This window comes from Anarrhichthys ocellatus, unplaced genomic scaffold (genome assembly GCF_004355925.1).
Source record: "Anarrhichthys ocellatus isolate YVR2014 unplaced genomic scaffold, GSC_Weel_1.0 scaffold97, whole genome shotgun sequence".
NCBI lineage: Eukaryota > Metazoa > Chordata > Actinopteri > Perciformes > Anarhichadidae > Anarrhichthys > Anarrhichthys ocellatus.
Genome location: NW_022280127.1, coordinates 137035 through 155091, shown reverse-complemented (window position 1 = coordinate 155091; position 18057 = coordinate 137035). Strand labels below are relative to the sequence as shown.

Below are 18057 nucleotides of genomic sequence, written 5' to 3'. Positions count from 1 at the left end.
TTAAAAGAACATTTTAGGCACAATGAAGAAAGGCCCACCTTAAAAAAAATTCTATATCAGTTAAAGTGTGCGCTATATTTAGAATGTTTCTGCAGGTTTACCTTGCCGTGAGGCAGCTATACAGTCTATGCTCTCGCCACCAGACTCCATTAAAAAACATCACGTCCTACGACATTAAATTATTATTTTTATCAATGGAGTCTTGTGGCTTTGACCCGAGCATGGAAGGATACAACGGCTTCAATTCCCCATCAGAACAGCTGCCTGACTTCAAGGTAAAACAGTGAAAGTATTGTCATTATAAAGTACACTTAAACTGATGTTGATTTCTTTGTCAAAGTGGGCTCTTTTTAGATGTTTAAAATACGTTTAGCTGCTGCCCTCGTCCACAGCAGTGCTCCTCCTGCCTGCTTCTCCAAACCGGCGGTGTGCTGACTTTCATCTACTGTAGGTAACACACTTACTGTGGATACGTACCTGATACAACCATACACAAGATGTGGCCATTTTTGTGAGGTTTTTTTTTTTTAAAGATGCTATCAAGCTGCATTGTGGGAATTCCACCGTTTCTGGATACTAGGGACAAAAATTAAGGATTTCTTTTTTAAATCTGTCCCGTGTAATGTCCCCCAACTTTATGGTGGTGCAATAATAAACAGCTGGAGCCTTAAACTTCTCATGGCTCATATGTATACTGTTTGCAACCTGTGCTCATCGGGCTTGCAAGAAGATTTTCAGTGGTCACAAGCCAAAAATTGGTGGGAGCCACTGGTTTAAATGCATGGCTGTATTGTAAGAACGCATTGAGTTCTCTGTGTTACATTTCACATCATTTTACAACTGGCCTATACAAACTTTCATACTTGTACAGCAAGACACCTGTTTCCCTTTCATGAAAATAAACTAAAAACAATACTGCCCGGGGAGTTTTTCTATCCGATAGTCACACTCAAGCTGCATACTGAACTCTCAAAAGCCGAGCGACGCTGGTGTCTGGTGCACAAAGTCCACGCCGGCCCGTGCATCAATAACACGAAATATAGAAGTCATCGGACAGAGAGAGTCCACCAGATTCACCACTTAGATGAAAAAGCTGGAGTGTTCCTGTGCTCCATCTAACTGGGGGACTCTGCACACCCATGTTCGGTGACTGCAATGGGCGATGGAGTCATGATGCTGTGACCTCAATCTATTACTGCGCACAGTTCAGCTCCATGTGGCTGCCATACAGTGAGTTCAGACCGTACGGTGGCTCCAAGGGGGGGGGGGGGGGGAATCAGCGATATCACATCAGATTCAAACAGCATCACTGTACACTCTCACACATAACCTACAGTAACAAGAGGCTGCTCCGTGCCACGGCCGGTAAAGTAGGCGGTAGAAAGAATGATGAACAGTTGCAATCAGATAACTGAAAGGCAAACACATTATTGTGTTGTAACATTTGTGAGTTTCAATGCAGTGGCTACAACTCAATTCAATTGCAGTTCAGGAAACATCTTTGCATCAAAACCATTCACTGTATATAAGAAGTGGACGTAGTCGTCGTCACATCACCCATTGGTTTGTGGACTGCAGTTTTGAAGCCTAGAGTTCGGCGATTTGGCTGTCGCCATCTTGGCTTTTTGCAACCAGTGAAAGGAAGTTAATATATTTGGACGGCAGAGGAGTGACGCCGTATACGGCTCTGGTAGGATACTGACCTGTCAATTACAGTAAGCCCGCCCTAAAGCATACTTCACTTTATGGTCTATTTGACTATAAATGGACCATCATTTACTAAATGAACATCATGCTGTATTGAAGACGACTTGAAACTAGAGATTGAGACCATAAACCCATGTTTACAATGTTTACGGAGGTAATAAATCAAATGGGAAGTAGGGTCATTTTCTCATAGACTTCTATACAATCAGACGTCTTTTTGCAACTCTGCTTGTCAGTGGAGAGAATGCAAGTTTTAAATCACTTCCACATCGGCTTCACTCAGCAGTTTTTCGTTCTACCTAAAAAAATAAAATTAAACAAAACTAGAGACTAGAGATGGCATAACACCAGCAGGGGAGTAAAGTGTGGGGGCCAATGGCCCCTTCCTCACCTCCTACACCCCTTACTTCCACCGCCTTGCTTTTAATCTTTACATGCTTGAGAAGTTAGGTGCCTGCATCTTGCCCGGTTGTGATGATGGACACACACACACACCACCTGCCTGGCAAAGTACTCAAACCAGCCTCTGTGGTAGTTTCCCCCTACATTTGGTGCCTCCAGGACCACGTTCTGCCACGATGACACACGCTCAGACTGACAAGGTGAAAAACAATCCCACAGTCCACATTGGTAAATAGCCCAGATCAAACTGGGACAGATGCCCAATCCCCAACAGGCTTCCCACCGGGCACAGCCACCTTACATGCATTTGTTACCAACAAAATGTGTAAAACCTTACCTTGATGTAAACCACATGGTATCAAAAAGCCCTCTTGCCCCTTTTAAAAATCGTTTTTAACGTGTCAATGCTTTTCTTATTTAGTGCTCATATTCAACATGAACGCCTGTCCCTTCGCCCTGCACTAACAGCCTTCCATACACCCCCTTTATGCTCCCTGACACTGCATCCAGTTCATGATATCAGGGAGTGGATCGTGCTCAAATGAAAACAGAAGCAGCACAGTAACTCCCAGTTAAAGACAAAATAAAAATGCGCTGACATGCCTGTTGCACAGGCGTGCCCGCGTATTAGAGCCGACTGCAGCGCGTTTCATGATGATGGATTCATTAAAGACTGCGCGAACAGAGTGAAAATGGGACAATTAACATCGATTTATGAGAAAGATAAACTTGACCGCGTGAGCTGTGGCTTGACGAATCAATATCTGAGGCTCTGCTGCGCATTGGGGGGGGGGGGCTTCAAACAGTAACATTAAGTCCCGAGGATGAATCAAAGCGCACGCTTGGGAAATGAAATTACTACAGTGGTGTGTTTGCAAACCTTCAGAAACATCCAAAAACATTTACAAACGCGACAGAAGCGTGACAAGTGGTGCGTAACCACGGGGATGGCACAACAAGACTGCCTATATATATATATATAATTACATGTTTTTGGTAGCCACGCATACACATACACGCGCGCGGACGCAGCTCTTACCTTTGGATATCACTGACACCGTGCAGTAAACCAGGAGCAGCAGGAGGCCCTTCGCGGAGAGGTAACGTCCTTTTGTCAGTGCACCCATACCGACGCGTGGCTCTCCACGGGCACGCTGCGGGACTGACGGGGCTCCGGGGCTCCGTCGGCGCCTCCCCTCGCCTCCTCCGAGCTGGACGAGCCCGGCCGCGCAAGTTCCTCCAGTAAACCAGGGAAGGGGACAGCTCGGCGCTCTGGTAGGAGGAGGAGGAGGAGGAGGGGGAGGAGAAGAAGAAGAAGAAGTGAACGGCTCACGAGCTGGACTGTCGGCCGAGAGGGAAGAAGCATCTTCACTTCACTTTTGCCGCGCGTGTGTGCGCAGCGGGAGAGACGCGGGCTCCGAGGTTTGCCCCCCTTTTTAGAGGCATCATCATCCCCATCCCGTGAGTCTGCCTCGTGTTAACCAATGGCAGAGAGAGAGAGAGGCAGAGAGGAGGGGACCGAGAGGAGGGCTGCATGCATGTCTCCCAACTGTAAACGCATCAGTCGGGAGTCGTTGCTAAAGCAGTAACATTCAGGGACTAATGTATAAAGCAGGAAAAAATAATAATTTCACTTAATTATTAAATGTCACAAAGCTGTATCTGCTATTCCAGTACACTTTACCAGACCTGGTGATACATTTCAAAAGACAGTGTAGCAGTGACTGCCAGTCAAGATATGTAAACAGTGTAATTACTTATTATTTCCTCTTCAATCACAGCAGATCGAGCGCTCCCCCCGACTGCCAAGTACATTTCTAAGAAGAGTTTCTTGGCAGTCGTAATTAACACAAAATCTTCACATGTATTTGGGCAAACAGAATCTACGCTTTGAATTCTTTTTTTCTTTCTTTCTTTTTTTTAAAAATTATTATAAGAATATCTCAAACAACTCACATGATGGAAGTGGCCCCGCAGCAAACCTGGACTGCCAACTGGGCGAAGCGGCCTACTGCACATGGGGTCCAAGACTGTCAGGGTTCAAAAGGGTGACAATTAGTTTGTGGTGATTTGCTTAATTGTACCACAATTACTTTGGTGATGCTGTGTGCATTACTGAGCTCGTACATTATTTTTCATAATATAAAATATACAATTTTAACTAATAACTGACTCAGTAGGCTATGCTGAGGAGTTTAAACTTAATCTTACTGACTAGGGAACCCGCACACTCCAGTCCAAAACTGTATGACATGTTATCGAGGCGGGTGCAACAGTACTAACCGCTGCACCACCGTACCACCCAATTTGTCATCATTTTATATATTTTGCTAAATATGTTGACAATGTTTTAGCGAAATGTATTTTTTTCAAATTTGTTGGCTTTGGAGCTGAGGGCTCAGTGTCGTACTTGTGGACACTTTGGTTGTAGGACAAAATATTTCATTCAAGGCCATGTTGCTGAAGGACAGTCAGAGGACCACCAGAGCAACTTGCAGTGTGCAATGTAGGCCTGTCATCACACACGAACAGAACCAATTCACTTTTCATAATTTGTGCTCCTCGTTGTTTATCCGTCATCTTTTAATGAAGATGCGTCTTCATGCCGATCGTAATGACGCAATTGAAAACTGAATAATTTGTTATTTGGCAAAGTTGCAGTCATAAAAGCTATTGTCTGCAGTTACAAAGAATCTCCAGCAAAGATACCTCTGCTTGGGCTGTATAATCTATGCCTTCACTTAATATTTATCAGGAGGAAGGCCTGAAGGTTTTTTCCCTAGTTTAAGACTGCTGCAGGATGCTACTAATAGTCAACAGGAATATCACTTACAATCATTATTATATACCATGGCAGCCAGATCTCCACTCACAAAAACATAGCAGAGTGCTACAGAGCTAACGTTAACAATGCATCAAGCTAACTTTATGCTTCTCTGGTTGTATAGAAGTCTATGAGAAAATGACTACTTCTCTCTTGATTCATTACATCAGTAAACATTGTAAACATGAGTTTATGGTCTCAATCAAAGTCTTCTTCAATACAGCATGATGTTCATTTCGTAAATTATGGTCCATTTAGAGTCAAATAGATCATAAAGCGGAGCATGCTTTAGGGTGGGGCTATCTTGTGATTGACAGGTCACTGCCAGAGCCGTCTCTACCTCGCTCGTCCGCATTCCAAATATGGTCACTTCCGTTCACTGGTTGCAAAAAGCCAAGATGGCGACGGCCTAGTCGCCGAACTCAAGGCTTCAAAACATCTGTCAAACCAATGGTTGACGTCTCCACTTCTTATACACAGTCTATGGCTAATACTGAAAATAGAGCGATTTTCAACACGAGTAAATTCAGTTTTTGCTTGGAAGGAAACTAAAAGATTTAATTATAGCTACAGAGATACAGATAGCTCAGTGTGGGCAGACCATGGCTGTATTAAGAAGATGGGGCAGACTGCGGCGTTTACCACCTTGGTTTTAGCTAGCATTAGAAAGCTAATGGCTCGCTCTGTGTGTGAAGCTTTCAAAAAGCTGGCTGACATGGTTGATTCGCTGCATTCTTGTCAGCATACGGCAAAATGGAAAAAAAAAAAAAAAAGTTTGATCCAGAAATAGCTGTGTAACATAAAAGAAAAAGTACAAACTGTTGGGAAAAAAACGAATGACTAAGGAATGTTTTGCGTCTCCAAAGGCCTGTGTCCTCATGTGAAAGTTTGTGTGAACTTCTTTTGACACCAAGTGTCTCAACTGGGTTTGCCATTAAGGTAGCACAGTTGTCTACTTCAGTGGTCCCCAACCACCGGGCCGCGGACCGGTCCGTGGGTCATTTGTTACCGGGCTGCACAGAAAGAATAAATAACTTTATATATTATTTCCGTTTTATTGATTATTGAGTCTGAAAGATGTTTTATTTTGAAAAAAATTCTCTTGCAATTTCATCCGCCTGTGGCTCTTGACACATGTCAAGACGCTAGTCTCGGTCACATGATACGTTACCTCAAAAATGAAGGCCACAAACTAGCAAAAATCAGTAAAAAACTTTGAGAACTTCTTTGCAAAGAGGGAAAGGCCCACTAAGGAGACAGAAGAAGAGCTACAACTTCCAAGAAAATGAAAGCTTCATCTAACAGACAATATCAGGAGTAATTCTGACGCGCCAAGCCCACTCTGCATAATATGTGCATCAGCTGCTGGACATTGTAAATGACGGTGGCCTTAAAAGTATGTTTGAGACAACAACTCTGCTGGTGTTTTGGATTAAAATCAAGGCTGAATATCCTGAGATCGCCACAAAAGCACTGAAACCCTGCTTCCATTTCAAACATCCTCTTTGTGAAGCAGGATGTTCTGCAGTGACGGCAATCAAAACAAAATTACGGAGTAGACTGGACATAAGGAACAGACTTCGGGTGTCATTGTCTCCCATTACCCCCAGATGGGACCGTCTCGTTGCAGAGAAACAAGCTCAGGGCTCCCACTGATTCAGCGTTAGTGAGTTGTATTTGTTATGCATTTAATTTTTGTTTTCATGCCGATCGTATCATTTTATTTCGTTGTGTTTATCCATCACACCTTGAATGCCGGTCCGTGAAAATATTGTCTTACATGAAACCAGTCCTTGGCGCACAAAATGTTGGCGACCTCTGGTCTACTTGAGCATTTCAGCTGTTTGTCCTAAATAAGAGAAAATAAACCTGTTGAACAAATCAATGTTTGAGCTGATTTGCAACCATGACGTTTCCTGATTAGGATAAGGTGACCATATAACAGAACAAATTATCAAAGAAACGGCTCCAAAGTGATGTTCCAGATCTTATGCAAATTACTCTGTGCCAACGCACTTGCCTGTTATCCTCAGTAAGAGACAGACATATATATCAGAGACAGACCTCTGAGCAGCCTTGATGCATAACTCAGTTTGTGTTTCAACTCTGTCTCGAGTGAATTTTTCTAACAGATTCCAAAAGTCATAAAGAAAGTCAGGGCAGTAGGCTACATAATAAAGTCTTGGTGGGCAGAACCCGGTTCTGCTCATCAGGCTTACGCTAAGAAGTAAAGTGAAAGCACCCGCAACGAGTCTTGGATAACTTCGTTGGTCAACACTATACCCGACATTCTATTGGTTATAACATTTTGTCAGGATTATTGCAGAAAAATTCAAGAGGAGAGGAATAATCTGAGAGCAAACGTTACACAAGCACAGAGAAGCAATCGCACTGAGTCGAAGAGCACAACACATTAAAGCAAACCAGATTGTTCAGAATACAGAATGTTCTAGACAGATTTTCAAACAGAAAGGAACTGAGACCTACAAATGACCACCTCTGCCTTTGCTGAGCACTTTTCTAGCATCCTGTTCTGGACTGGGCACTTGTGACAAGGCTACAATGGATGCGAAAGGTGCACTTAAGGACAGCACTTGAAATGATTCACCCCTTGTAGCTTTTTATTTAAAATGATTGGGAGAGCAATCAGCGTGAGTGCCGCCAGCCATGCAGATAAAGCAAAGTGGGCAGCTTTGTTTTCATGGATCGTGAGAGCTGAAAAGATTGGTACACAACTAGTTCAACTATACTGGAGTGTAGCAGTAGGATTACTGTGCAGATTGGAGTTCCACTGTAGCTCCACTGCTGTGAGACTAACCGTTCTTCTAAAAATGGTCATATACAACTAATTTGCATTGGCTGATGTGTTTCTTTGGAAAAAAAACGTTGATTAGGTTATTGAACACATCTGTAAAAATGTTCACGGACAAACATTTCCTGCTCCTGAAAACTGTGACCAAATAATGTGCGGTCATGTTTGAGCAAAGCATTTGGTCAAGTTTAAATCTGGACTTTTGTCATGTATTAAAAAAGACGAGACACTTTTGACTTTGTTTTTTCTAAGCCTCCATGTGTTGAATATTTCTATGAGCATGTTTCAAATTGTTCTGGCGGCATAGGTTCTCTGTTGAAAAATTAGACAGACAAGTCTTTGTGTTGCGTTTGGTCGGTTCAATAAGTGAAGATTTGTGTCTTTTGTCATACTATTGGAACAAAGTCAGAACTTTTATAATTCTACACATATTGGCTTTAATCAAGAATGAAATGTTTCCTAAACCATGAAAACTTATATTTAGCAGCCAAACTGTAACTACACCTGGGATGACACATTGGTATAAAGAATGTATCTATTAACATCCATCTCAGGCTTCATGTAGCACATTTGTGTCAGATTGGCCAGACCACTCAGCGTCCTGTGAGGAGCTACAGGGCTAGCCGATAACTCAACGTGATCACACATCGTCTTTCAACAGATTTAAATTGTGATGAAATCACGTATCGACATATCACGAAACAAAATTCCGCCATCTAAAATGATAATAACAAACACATACTAAGTGAGATTTGTCAAATATGAATTGAAAAGAACTCCGACTATGGTAGTGTTGTTGAATCAAACTATTCACGAATCGTAGTCTGTACATAGTTGTAGTAAGTGTACTGTATGTGTCACAGAGTGTGGTGGAGGACTCAAACGCAGACCAGACCAGAGTGAAGCAGGTATTTAATGAATACTTAAATCAGAACAGGAAACTCACAGAAACACAACAAGGAATCCACGGCCGAGACAAGAGACGAAGGGGGAAATCCAGCAGGGCAGGCAGCCGGCAAAACCGGGAACAGGACGAGCCACCGGGCGGGTAGACATGGCAATGCTCTGGCAGTGAGTGACTGAGAGGCAGGGGTTAAATAGTGGCTGGATAGAGGCAGGTGAGGGGAGTTGTGCTGATGAGGAGGGAGTGCTTGATTAGTGAACAGAGGCAGGTGAAGGGAGTTGGGCTGATGATGAGGGAGGCAGACAGGTGCACTGAATGAGCTGATAGGCGAGTGAGAAATAAAGAGACAGGAGAGAAGGGACAGAGCTGTGACAGTATGTGTATTTGTTACCTCTATTGCTATAATTTCACTTGAAACTGCCTTTGCACTCCAGTTAATAATAACATCTGAAAATACTCAGTACTTTTTATTTGTCAAGTATCTTATTCACACAGGAGTATACAAAAAAGGCCTTACTGTGTGATTATTCAATATGAACTATTTATTAATTGAAATACCAGAAAATGATTTCTTGTGACTCAACTCCACGTCCCGCTGCTGCATCCCACTGTGTGTCAAACTATCAACGTCTGAAAATAGTCGCCAACAAATTCACTTTTTACTCCAACATGAGAAACTAAAACCAGTTAAGAGGAAAGAATATATTCCATGTGTGTAGAATTCACCACCCATCTCTGACCACAGCCTGAACATCACCATTTCTAATCCCCCTAAAACATAACTTTTGCTCACATTGTGCCCTATGGAGCAAGAGATCTATATCTGGCTCATGATGAAGCACTGAAACGTGAACCTTAATAAACTGCAATCATAGCACTGCAACCCATAAACCACATGTGATTCACTCGCTTAACCGCTTGCTGCCGGCGATGTCGCAACTAGACTACTTTGTGCAACAGATTAATTTAGACTTCCATCTAAAGTCTCTCTTTCTTTTGCTAATATTAAATGTGTATCTGACTCCTCTGTCCATGGACCATGCTGCCTGCCCTGAGCTAGAAACAATAAAAGAGATATTAGGCTACAATAAAATATAATTACACAAGCAATATCAGGATTCCCACACGGTGAACTGCTGCCGGCATTATTAAAAACATTCGCGTAATCTGCACTATGAAACTGAGACAATATGGCTAAATTTAATTTACCTGATAATTGATACACTCTTGGTAAAGTGCAAGGTGATTCCCTGGATGTACATAGAGCCAACGGTGTGTTTCTGGAGTAGGCTGCAGAGGTGAGGGCATGCGGCATGATATTATGGAACAAACCCCCAAAAAGACTCACATACCTGACCTTCAGCAGTCTGAGATTCCCCAGCTTATCCCTCTCACCAGTCTGAGCCGATGCATGTGAGCCTGTGATATCTGTGAAACACTTCAGCAGGTTACCGGTGTTCTCAAATTCAGTGCTGATCACAGCAGCACTGTGGAAATCATCACACACTAAAGTATAAAATAAATACACAATTATACATCATATTTTTTGTCGTTTTCATGGTAAACGTGATATGTTGCAGCAAAGTGCTGTCCCATTCCTATTTACACCATTTCAAGCCCTCACAGTCTCTCACACTCACCCACTTACCAGGTGACGTCAGTAAGTCCTTGAGGGTTGAGGGTTTGAGGGCTTAGGGGGGACATTGGGATTTGGCCAACGTGCTGCGAGAGGAGGAGAGTCGCTTCTAAGATCTTCAGGGTTGGAGAGAGTGGCCCGGCTGAAAGAGTTTATTTCTTCTAGTTTTGTGACAGACAGAGCTCCGGAATGAGCTTGGTTGTTTGTGTCTGCAGTTTGTTTAATTAAAGTCCCGGGAAAAATGCAGAGCTGACTCTGCCTCTGATTGCTGTGCTGCCACTATTTCCCATGTCCTCCGTACACTCCTGTTACAATACTAACTGACTAAATGGATTTAGTGTTCAGTAAAATGTAAAACTAGAGTATTCGTGTACTTATGCTGCCTTCCAGAAAACTTGAAAAGTTCCAATTTATAAAATGTTCGATGAAACTGCACTGAAAGTCGGAGTTCCTACTGCAAATCCATCCACCCCCCCAAAAGAACCCCATCATACTTGCCTGTATCTCATTAAAATAATATATACTATCATATAGTAAAACCTGTTCTATAAATGTATTATGGTTTGAGTTCATGAATGTATATGTATACCCAAATAATTCTTCAGATATGGTGAAAAAAACAAACAAGAAATGCACATTTTTGCCACACACAGTGCTGACCCTCCAGGCAGCAGTGCTGCATATAGAGCTGCTCTGGTTTACTGTGGCCCTGAATGAATGACTCATCCTCTATTGTGCACTATCCAACATTAGTCTACATCAATTCATCGCCAGTTTAATTATTATAATTTGATACAATATACATCTCACTTAACAGTAACAGCTGCATAAACAAACCAAACTCAGAAAGGCAATAATGCGGTCACAGAGAGTGTGGTGTCCGACTGTGGTTGGTATTGCTGCTGGCTCTCTGCTGTCTGCCTCCAGCCTTCCTGTATTGATTGAAAAGGGGGAAAAAAGAGTTGCCCTTAAAAAGTACATATCACTTGTTTCCCTTTGCACCAGCGTTTCCCAATTTAATGGACATTTACCGATACATGACACGATACGTAAAGGTCATCTCTATAACTATCGGGCATCTGGATTCATTACACAATGGCATGGAAGGATCAAGTCTGAGTCCCTAGAGGGGTTTCTGACGTATAACAAAAGCTTTAACTTTGTCTCACAGAAAATCAAAAACACCGTTTTTCAAGTTTCATCATCTAATCCTCACCAATTCCCCGGCAAGCCTCAACTCATCTGAGACGGATCCCCCTGCCTCCATTCCACTCTGTCACACTGAGTGCTATCATGTTAACAGCACAGGGGTGATACTGTAAGTTAACATGGGCAGCATATATTTTATTTAGGTATATGTGAGTGCAGTATACTCTCTGGAGTCACTGTAGCATACTATGTTACATTCTATCAGATTAGCCTCAACTCTATTGTCATCACACCACAAAGGGGTGAATGAACGGCATCATTCTTATAATGATGTATAATCTTGCAATTACAATTCAGGACATGAAGCTGATAAGAAACCAAATTCAAATTGCTTATATTATGCTTAAAAAATCCTAAAACCAAATGGATTGTGCCTCATTTTAAAGTCAAATTGAAAAGAGGGACCAGTCATGTAGTCATGAGTGATCTTGTGTTTTTCATTGAACTTCATGACAATTATATTGTCTCATTGATTGTGTTTTGTGCATTTTCTTGTTGGGTTTTGTGTATTTTAAGTGCCCATCGATAGAAGGTTACTGCAAACGCTTAAATACTGGGTTATATGGCACTGGATTATACTATATACTTAAAGATAAACATGAAATCAATGTACAGAATGCACAATAGTATGGAGTTTGTACTAGAATATGGGTTTGAGTTTGATACAACACAAAAACGGACTTCTTCAGGTCAGTTTGATCATACACATTGCCTTGAAAGTAATAGCAAATATTCCAAATCATATTTTTCCTAAGTTTCACATCACAACAAAGGATACCTTAAATATCTGTTTTTGTGGTGGATTTTTGAAAGGTGATCCACTTTCCTCCTTGAGAATTTTGTGCTTGCCCCAAGGTCCAAACTTTGTCAAAATGACAGTATGAGGAGATGTAGGAATCTGTCAAGACTCCAAAAAGTGTAAATATTTACAGTTGCTTTCCTGTATATTTCAGTGAATGAAGGGGAAGATGGATAACACATTCTGTCATTGCATTCACAGTCAATGTGACGGTTGTGTTAGTTGCTGAATCTAAGTGGTACTCAAAGGAGTACTTCCTGGATTCCTGGTGGGCTGTTACCATTGACTGTATAAAAGGATGTCCAAATATGGTCACTTCTGGCTACAGAAAGACAATATGGCGACGGCCAAAGTGTCAAACTTGAGGCATCAAAACTGGATCCACAAAATTGTGACGTCACAATGGCTACTTCTTTTATATAGTCTGTGGTTGCTGCACAAATTGGGCCAATAGCGCAATGAAAATAAAGAGAAACAGCGAGAGCAGGAGATGAAGAGAGAGAAATGTGCTGTGCTGTGGTCCAGTCTGACTGGACCACAGGGGCTCTGGGTGCTCCCTAACATTAGTCTCCCTCCTCCGGCCAATCGTGTAACCTGGCGGGGTTCCACGGCTCCACCTGTTCTTTATCGTTTCTGTGGAAGTATCTTTTGCCATGGATTTAAAGCTGACTGAGGAAGCAGAGGACTGTTACTGACTGTTACTCATTTAACATGAAAAAATGAGAGACAACTAGATTAAACGTCATGAAATAGATGCATCCAAATGCATCAAGATTGGATCGATCAAAAGAGTTGATCCGAGACCAGAGAAGCCATTGACACCAGTGAAGACACCAGTCAAGTTCTGTAGCTGAAGCGATCTGAGGAAAGTATAAGTTTAGTTGGCAGGATAACATTATTTAGCTACATTTTCTTCTCTGGCTTCATCAGAAATTCTAATCTGCTATTAACCAAAGTACTTAAAGTTGCAACTAGGAACTCTTAACTTGTTACGAAACAGTCTCAATTTAATACTGATGCATCAATATGACCTACATAACTAAAAGAGATCTTTAGCAAGACAGTTATTGCTATATAATTATTATTTATGCTTGTCATGAGTTCTAATACCCCCCAAAATCAGGTAAAGCTGTTTACTGCACGCAGGTTCACCAGAAACTCCTTCAGGTCAGACTCCAGTGGGAGCTCCGGCAGGAGGTAGAGTGCTCCACGCTGGGCTGCGGGTCGGCTCCTCCTCCTCTGACCAGGAGCAGAGCTTCACCTCGTTGCTCCGTCGACCCACGCTGCGAGCCAACAGCGATACCATGGTGCTAGAGGAAGGGAGGCACGGGAGAACCAGAACCAGGACTGCAGGACAGACCTTCAGATTCTGCTGCACTAAAATCAGAGGATTTCTAAAGGTAGTCTGGTGCTCAGGAACACAACATATTCTTATCCACACAGACTACCAATATCAACATAAAATGAAAGTTCCTCATAGTATTTTGAAAGTATTTTGTCTGTGTTTGGAAATTACAGAATTTCCGTACAGAGGGATTCAGTGAAGGTATAAAATCCACAAAAGTTGCTGTTCTGTTTAGATTCTTATCTTACCTTACAAATACCTTTTATAGTGTACTAAAATACAAAAGCAACTGCGGTTATACCTCATTAATCTTCACTTTTAGTCGATACCACATCAATGTGGTGGTGTTATAGTGTACTGTATTATCAGGCAAGGTGTTTCTGATATTTTGTCCACCGCGCAACTTTCACAAACTACAGTTAGAAAAATCACCATATCATTTGATCTTATATTAATATATCATTATTATCATTTTGCAACACTGCACAGTTAATGCTGTGAAATGCGCACCACAAAAACCATCAAACTATAATAGAATGTTAAAAGTCTTTGCTAATGTACCAAGCCAGTGAAACTGCACATTGTGCTTACAGGAATGAACAAAACCACTTTGTTGAACCACCACCAAGACTATTTATTGTATTTGGGCGAGTGGCCAGCACATCAACCAGCCCTAAGGGTTGTTTTACCAAAAAAGAGCTATGCTTTATATTCATTAAGGGTCTTGCCGAGCAGGCAGCACCCTGAGTAGGAAGTAAGTGAGCTGTAACAGAGAGGGAGCATGGGCCGTTTTAGAAAGAACAACAGTGAAACACTCACAAGTTTTAATTATAAGACACAGTGGACTAAAGCTTTATGCACTAAAAATGCATCCGTTGTCATTGCATAGCAGGTATCACCTAAAGGGACGTCCATGTGAAAATGTTTAGGACCAGAATTCCATAAGTAGTAGATAATCGTGGAGGAGGTGAAACCTATGATCAGAATAGTCACTTTTATGGCTCTTAGTCACATTGGACTCAGTTCTAAAGTTCATTAAATAGTGAAAATAAACTTCTCTGGCTACCTCATGGGATTCTCTCAAGAAACCCTGGTTAAGAGCCACTGACCTAAAGCAGCGGTTCTCAAACTTTACGAGTCACGGCCCCTCAGAATAATCAGTTTGGTGTTAGCGACCCCCCCCATCCCCCCAGTTTAATTTAGTTTGAATGTGTTCCAGACACTGTAGATGTTTGATCTTGAAACCCCCCAACAGAAACCCATGTGATAGCACACTTTGGCGCTCACAAACACACTCAATAAAATCTATTCTTAGACAGATGATATAACTTGGACTGGCGATGTAATGTAAAAAACATCCCTCAGTCTAAAATATGTATATATTTAAAATTAACTTATATTTTGTTTTTCACCATCTGGCCACCCCTGGAAATCATCTCACGACCCCCTTAGGGGTCCCGGCCACCTGACCTAAAGGACAATGTTTTACCTCATTTACTACAAACCACTGCTGCTCTCCAACACACCAACTATTTTGAATGTTATAAGAAAGTCTGCTAAGCTTGTTTCTTTACAGTAGTTACACTGTAAAGGTTGTTGTTAGGTTATTATTTTAACACAAACCAAGATGTTTTGTTTTCTAAACCCTAATCAATTTTTGTACAATGTTAAACAAGCGGCATTGTGCATTTCTGCATGCGTGATACAAGACTGATATGAAACATATTCATAAAAGATATTTAAAAACATTATTTCGGCCCACTGGGTTCAGCACGAACTGTATTTAAACCAAATCGACGTCTCAATCTATTGATTGTAGTGAATTATCTTCAATTTATTCCATATAACACTCGCATGTTTTTATCTAAATTTCCTCTGCATCACAGCAGCTATTATAATGCCAAATGTAAATCGGCTCCCTGCACCTGCCAACACAACAGCAGTCCATTTTAATGTTTGAATAACCTTTGGATTAACATGAAGGCATCAGGCTAGTGGCCACTGTAGGAGTGCTTCATGCCAGGGCTTTCATATCAATGAAAATGTTAACACATAAACACATAACAAAATGCATAAAGAAACCACAGAATGGAACGCCATTGGTCTTCTCATTCTCCGTTTGCCCAGCACAGCAACATCTAAAAAGAAGACAATTCTATTACATTGTATACAGGGACCTTTCAATTATTTTTGGAAGGTGCACTCTAATTGCAGAATAGTGGTCCTCTTGGCATGTGGCCCTTGAAGTGTGCTCTTCCAAGCACAGGATGAATGACACTACTTACTGTATTCTTATTACTGCTGGCTGACTCTTTGGCAGAGGGGGTATGGAGTGATGCCATTTATCATGCTAGACATCCGGAGTTTTTATCAAACACATTTTCTCCTACGTTCACGTTGCACATCTTTGATGCATTTTCAAATTTATTGGACGTCTTTATTTATATATCTTGCTTTCGGTGAGCAGGCCAGCCCGGAAACTCCCGGCACAGGAGTCACTGTCCTCGTCGCTTTGGTGTCAAAAAATATTGTGGCTCGTAATGTGGAACATCCTGTGGGGACGGACCTTAATTTCTTCGAGTGAACGTGCTGAAAATCCATAAACACACCGGCAGTGAGAGTGTTTGATAGCTGGACTGCCTGAAGGCTGCTTTGTCTATTGGAAGATTACTGTTGGGTAGCCCCAGGAGATTGTGTAACAGATGAGGTGAGTCTTGCATGCATGCAGATGTGACACGTGCTATGCTTATGGTTTTTCAATGAGCGTTAGGCTTAGGAGCTGTGGTTCCAAACAGGGAAATCTGTCACTTCACTCTGGCCGTCTCATAAGGTTGTTCATTTAAATGTATGCATTTGAGATTTTCTCTGCAAAAAAGAGGCAATGTTTACCTGGGATTTTTTTCTTTTTTTAATTTATAAAATTAAAAGAGTGTTTGGTGGCCTCTTGGTGGCGTTTTCAAAGACATATACATATTTTTATATATTTTTGAGCTCTATACTACTGGTACACTATACCGAACAGAATTATGTAATGCATGCTTTTGCACGGTCACACATGCACCTGAGGCAAAAATGGTCAGAATGTCCATCAAAGTTCAACTCGATACGATGTGAGGAGGCAAACTGACCGGCCGAGCATTCATCTCATCAAAAAAATCAGCCTACCTGGCACAAAAAAACAAATGTGCTCTGGTAACGCAGTAAGTCTGCGTTACGTTATGACTGTAATGCAAATTATGTTAATGTTCTACACCACTCGTTAATTGGAAAAGTAGTAAAATTTCAGTAATGTATTAGAGTAACGCGTCACTGCCCAACATTTGTGACAATATTTCTGCTGCTCCCAAGTGGCCAAAAAAACCCAGTTATTGCAGGTTTAATAAACCAACTAGTTCCATCTTGAGCTCAACATTTTTAAAGTACTGTTAAAAAATATGTGATTTAAATAAAAAATGTAATTAAATTAAATCTTTATTTATTGAAACGCTTCTTCAATATGATGAAATTGATGTTTTGTTGTGTACTGTGGAAATAATTATGGTGGGAATATTTTTAGACAGTTTCAGATGGACTGAGCTAGTCAATGTCGATGTGTCTTTGGGCAAGACACATTGCACCAGTACGCTGTATGAATGGGTATGATCGTCCTGATGGGCAGGTGGCAGCTTGATGACAGCGGCAGGTAGCCCCTCCATTAGTGTATGAATGGGTGTGATTGAATGAATGATGACATGTAGTGTTAAAGTGCTTTGAGTGGTCATAGGACTAAAAAAGCGCTGTACAAGTACAGTCCATCTACCATTTTAATCTGATTACTGGGGATGGTGTGCCCAAAGGGTGTGTCTAAACTGAAGTGTAGAGGAAACACTCAGGTTTCTTGTGTTAAAATACAAGTCCGCAATAGTTTGTAGACTAGCAAAAGAACAGCATCCATTTCCTAAAAAAAAACATGCAATTGATTTCACTGTATTTTATACAACACATTTGTTATTTTACAGACATCTGTTCCATCTTCATTTTTTTCTACTAAACTGTTTCGCCTTTGAGACTTACAGCTAAAGAAATACACAACATACACAATGATGACTAGGCAGACTGAGAAAAATGATGCTGAGCTCCGCTGAGATTCCTCGAACACATCCAAGGACCGGAGCGGATGACTCATAGATTCCTGTCAGCTTGGGCTCACTCAGTCTCTGAAACAATCCGGCCTCCTTCCACTCTCCGCGGCCTTTGATCCACAGGTGCTCATCCTCGAGGTCGGCAGGAGGCGTCGGCACATTATTCTTCCTTAAAGATACGACAACCCGCTGTGGCTGGGAAAAATGAGAAGAAGGGGGAAACTCATTTATCATTATCAGAACTGCAGCTTTGACCAGCACCATGTGGAGGCATAGGTGTTATATGGAGAATTGTTTC

At 41.7% G+C, this 18057-nt stretch overlaps 1 protein-coding gene across 1 annotated transcript in view; it reads right to left on the bottom strand.

Moving 5' to 3' along the window:
* The window catches only part of LOC116399015 (netrin receptor UNC5D-like), a 172730-nt gene extending 169131 nt beyond the window's left edge, over positions 1-3599 (bottom strand). The window contains exon 1 of the mRNA XM_031875834.1: positions 3149-3599. Coding sequence (XP_031731694.1) covers positions 3149-3236 — 88 coding nt within the window. The 5' untranslated portion in view covers positions 3237-3599. The remainder of the gene's footprint in view (positions 1-3148) is intronic.
* Positions 3600-18057: the final 14458 nt, after the last annotated feature.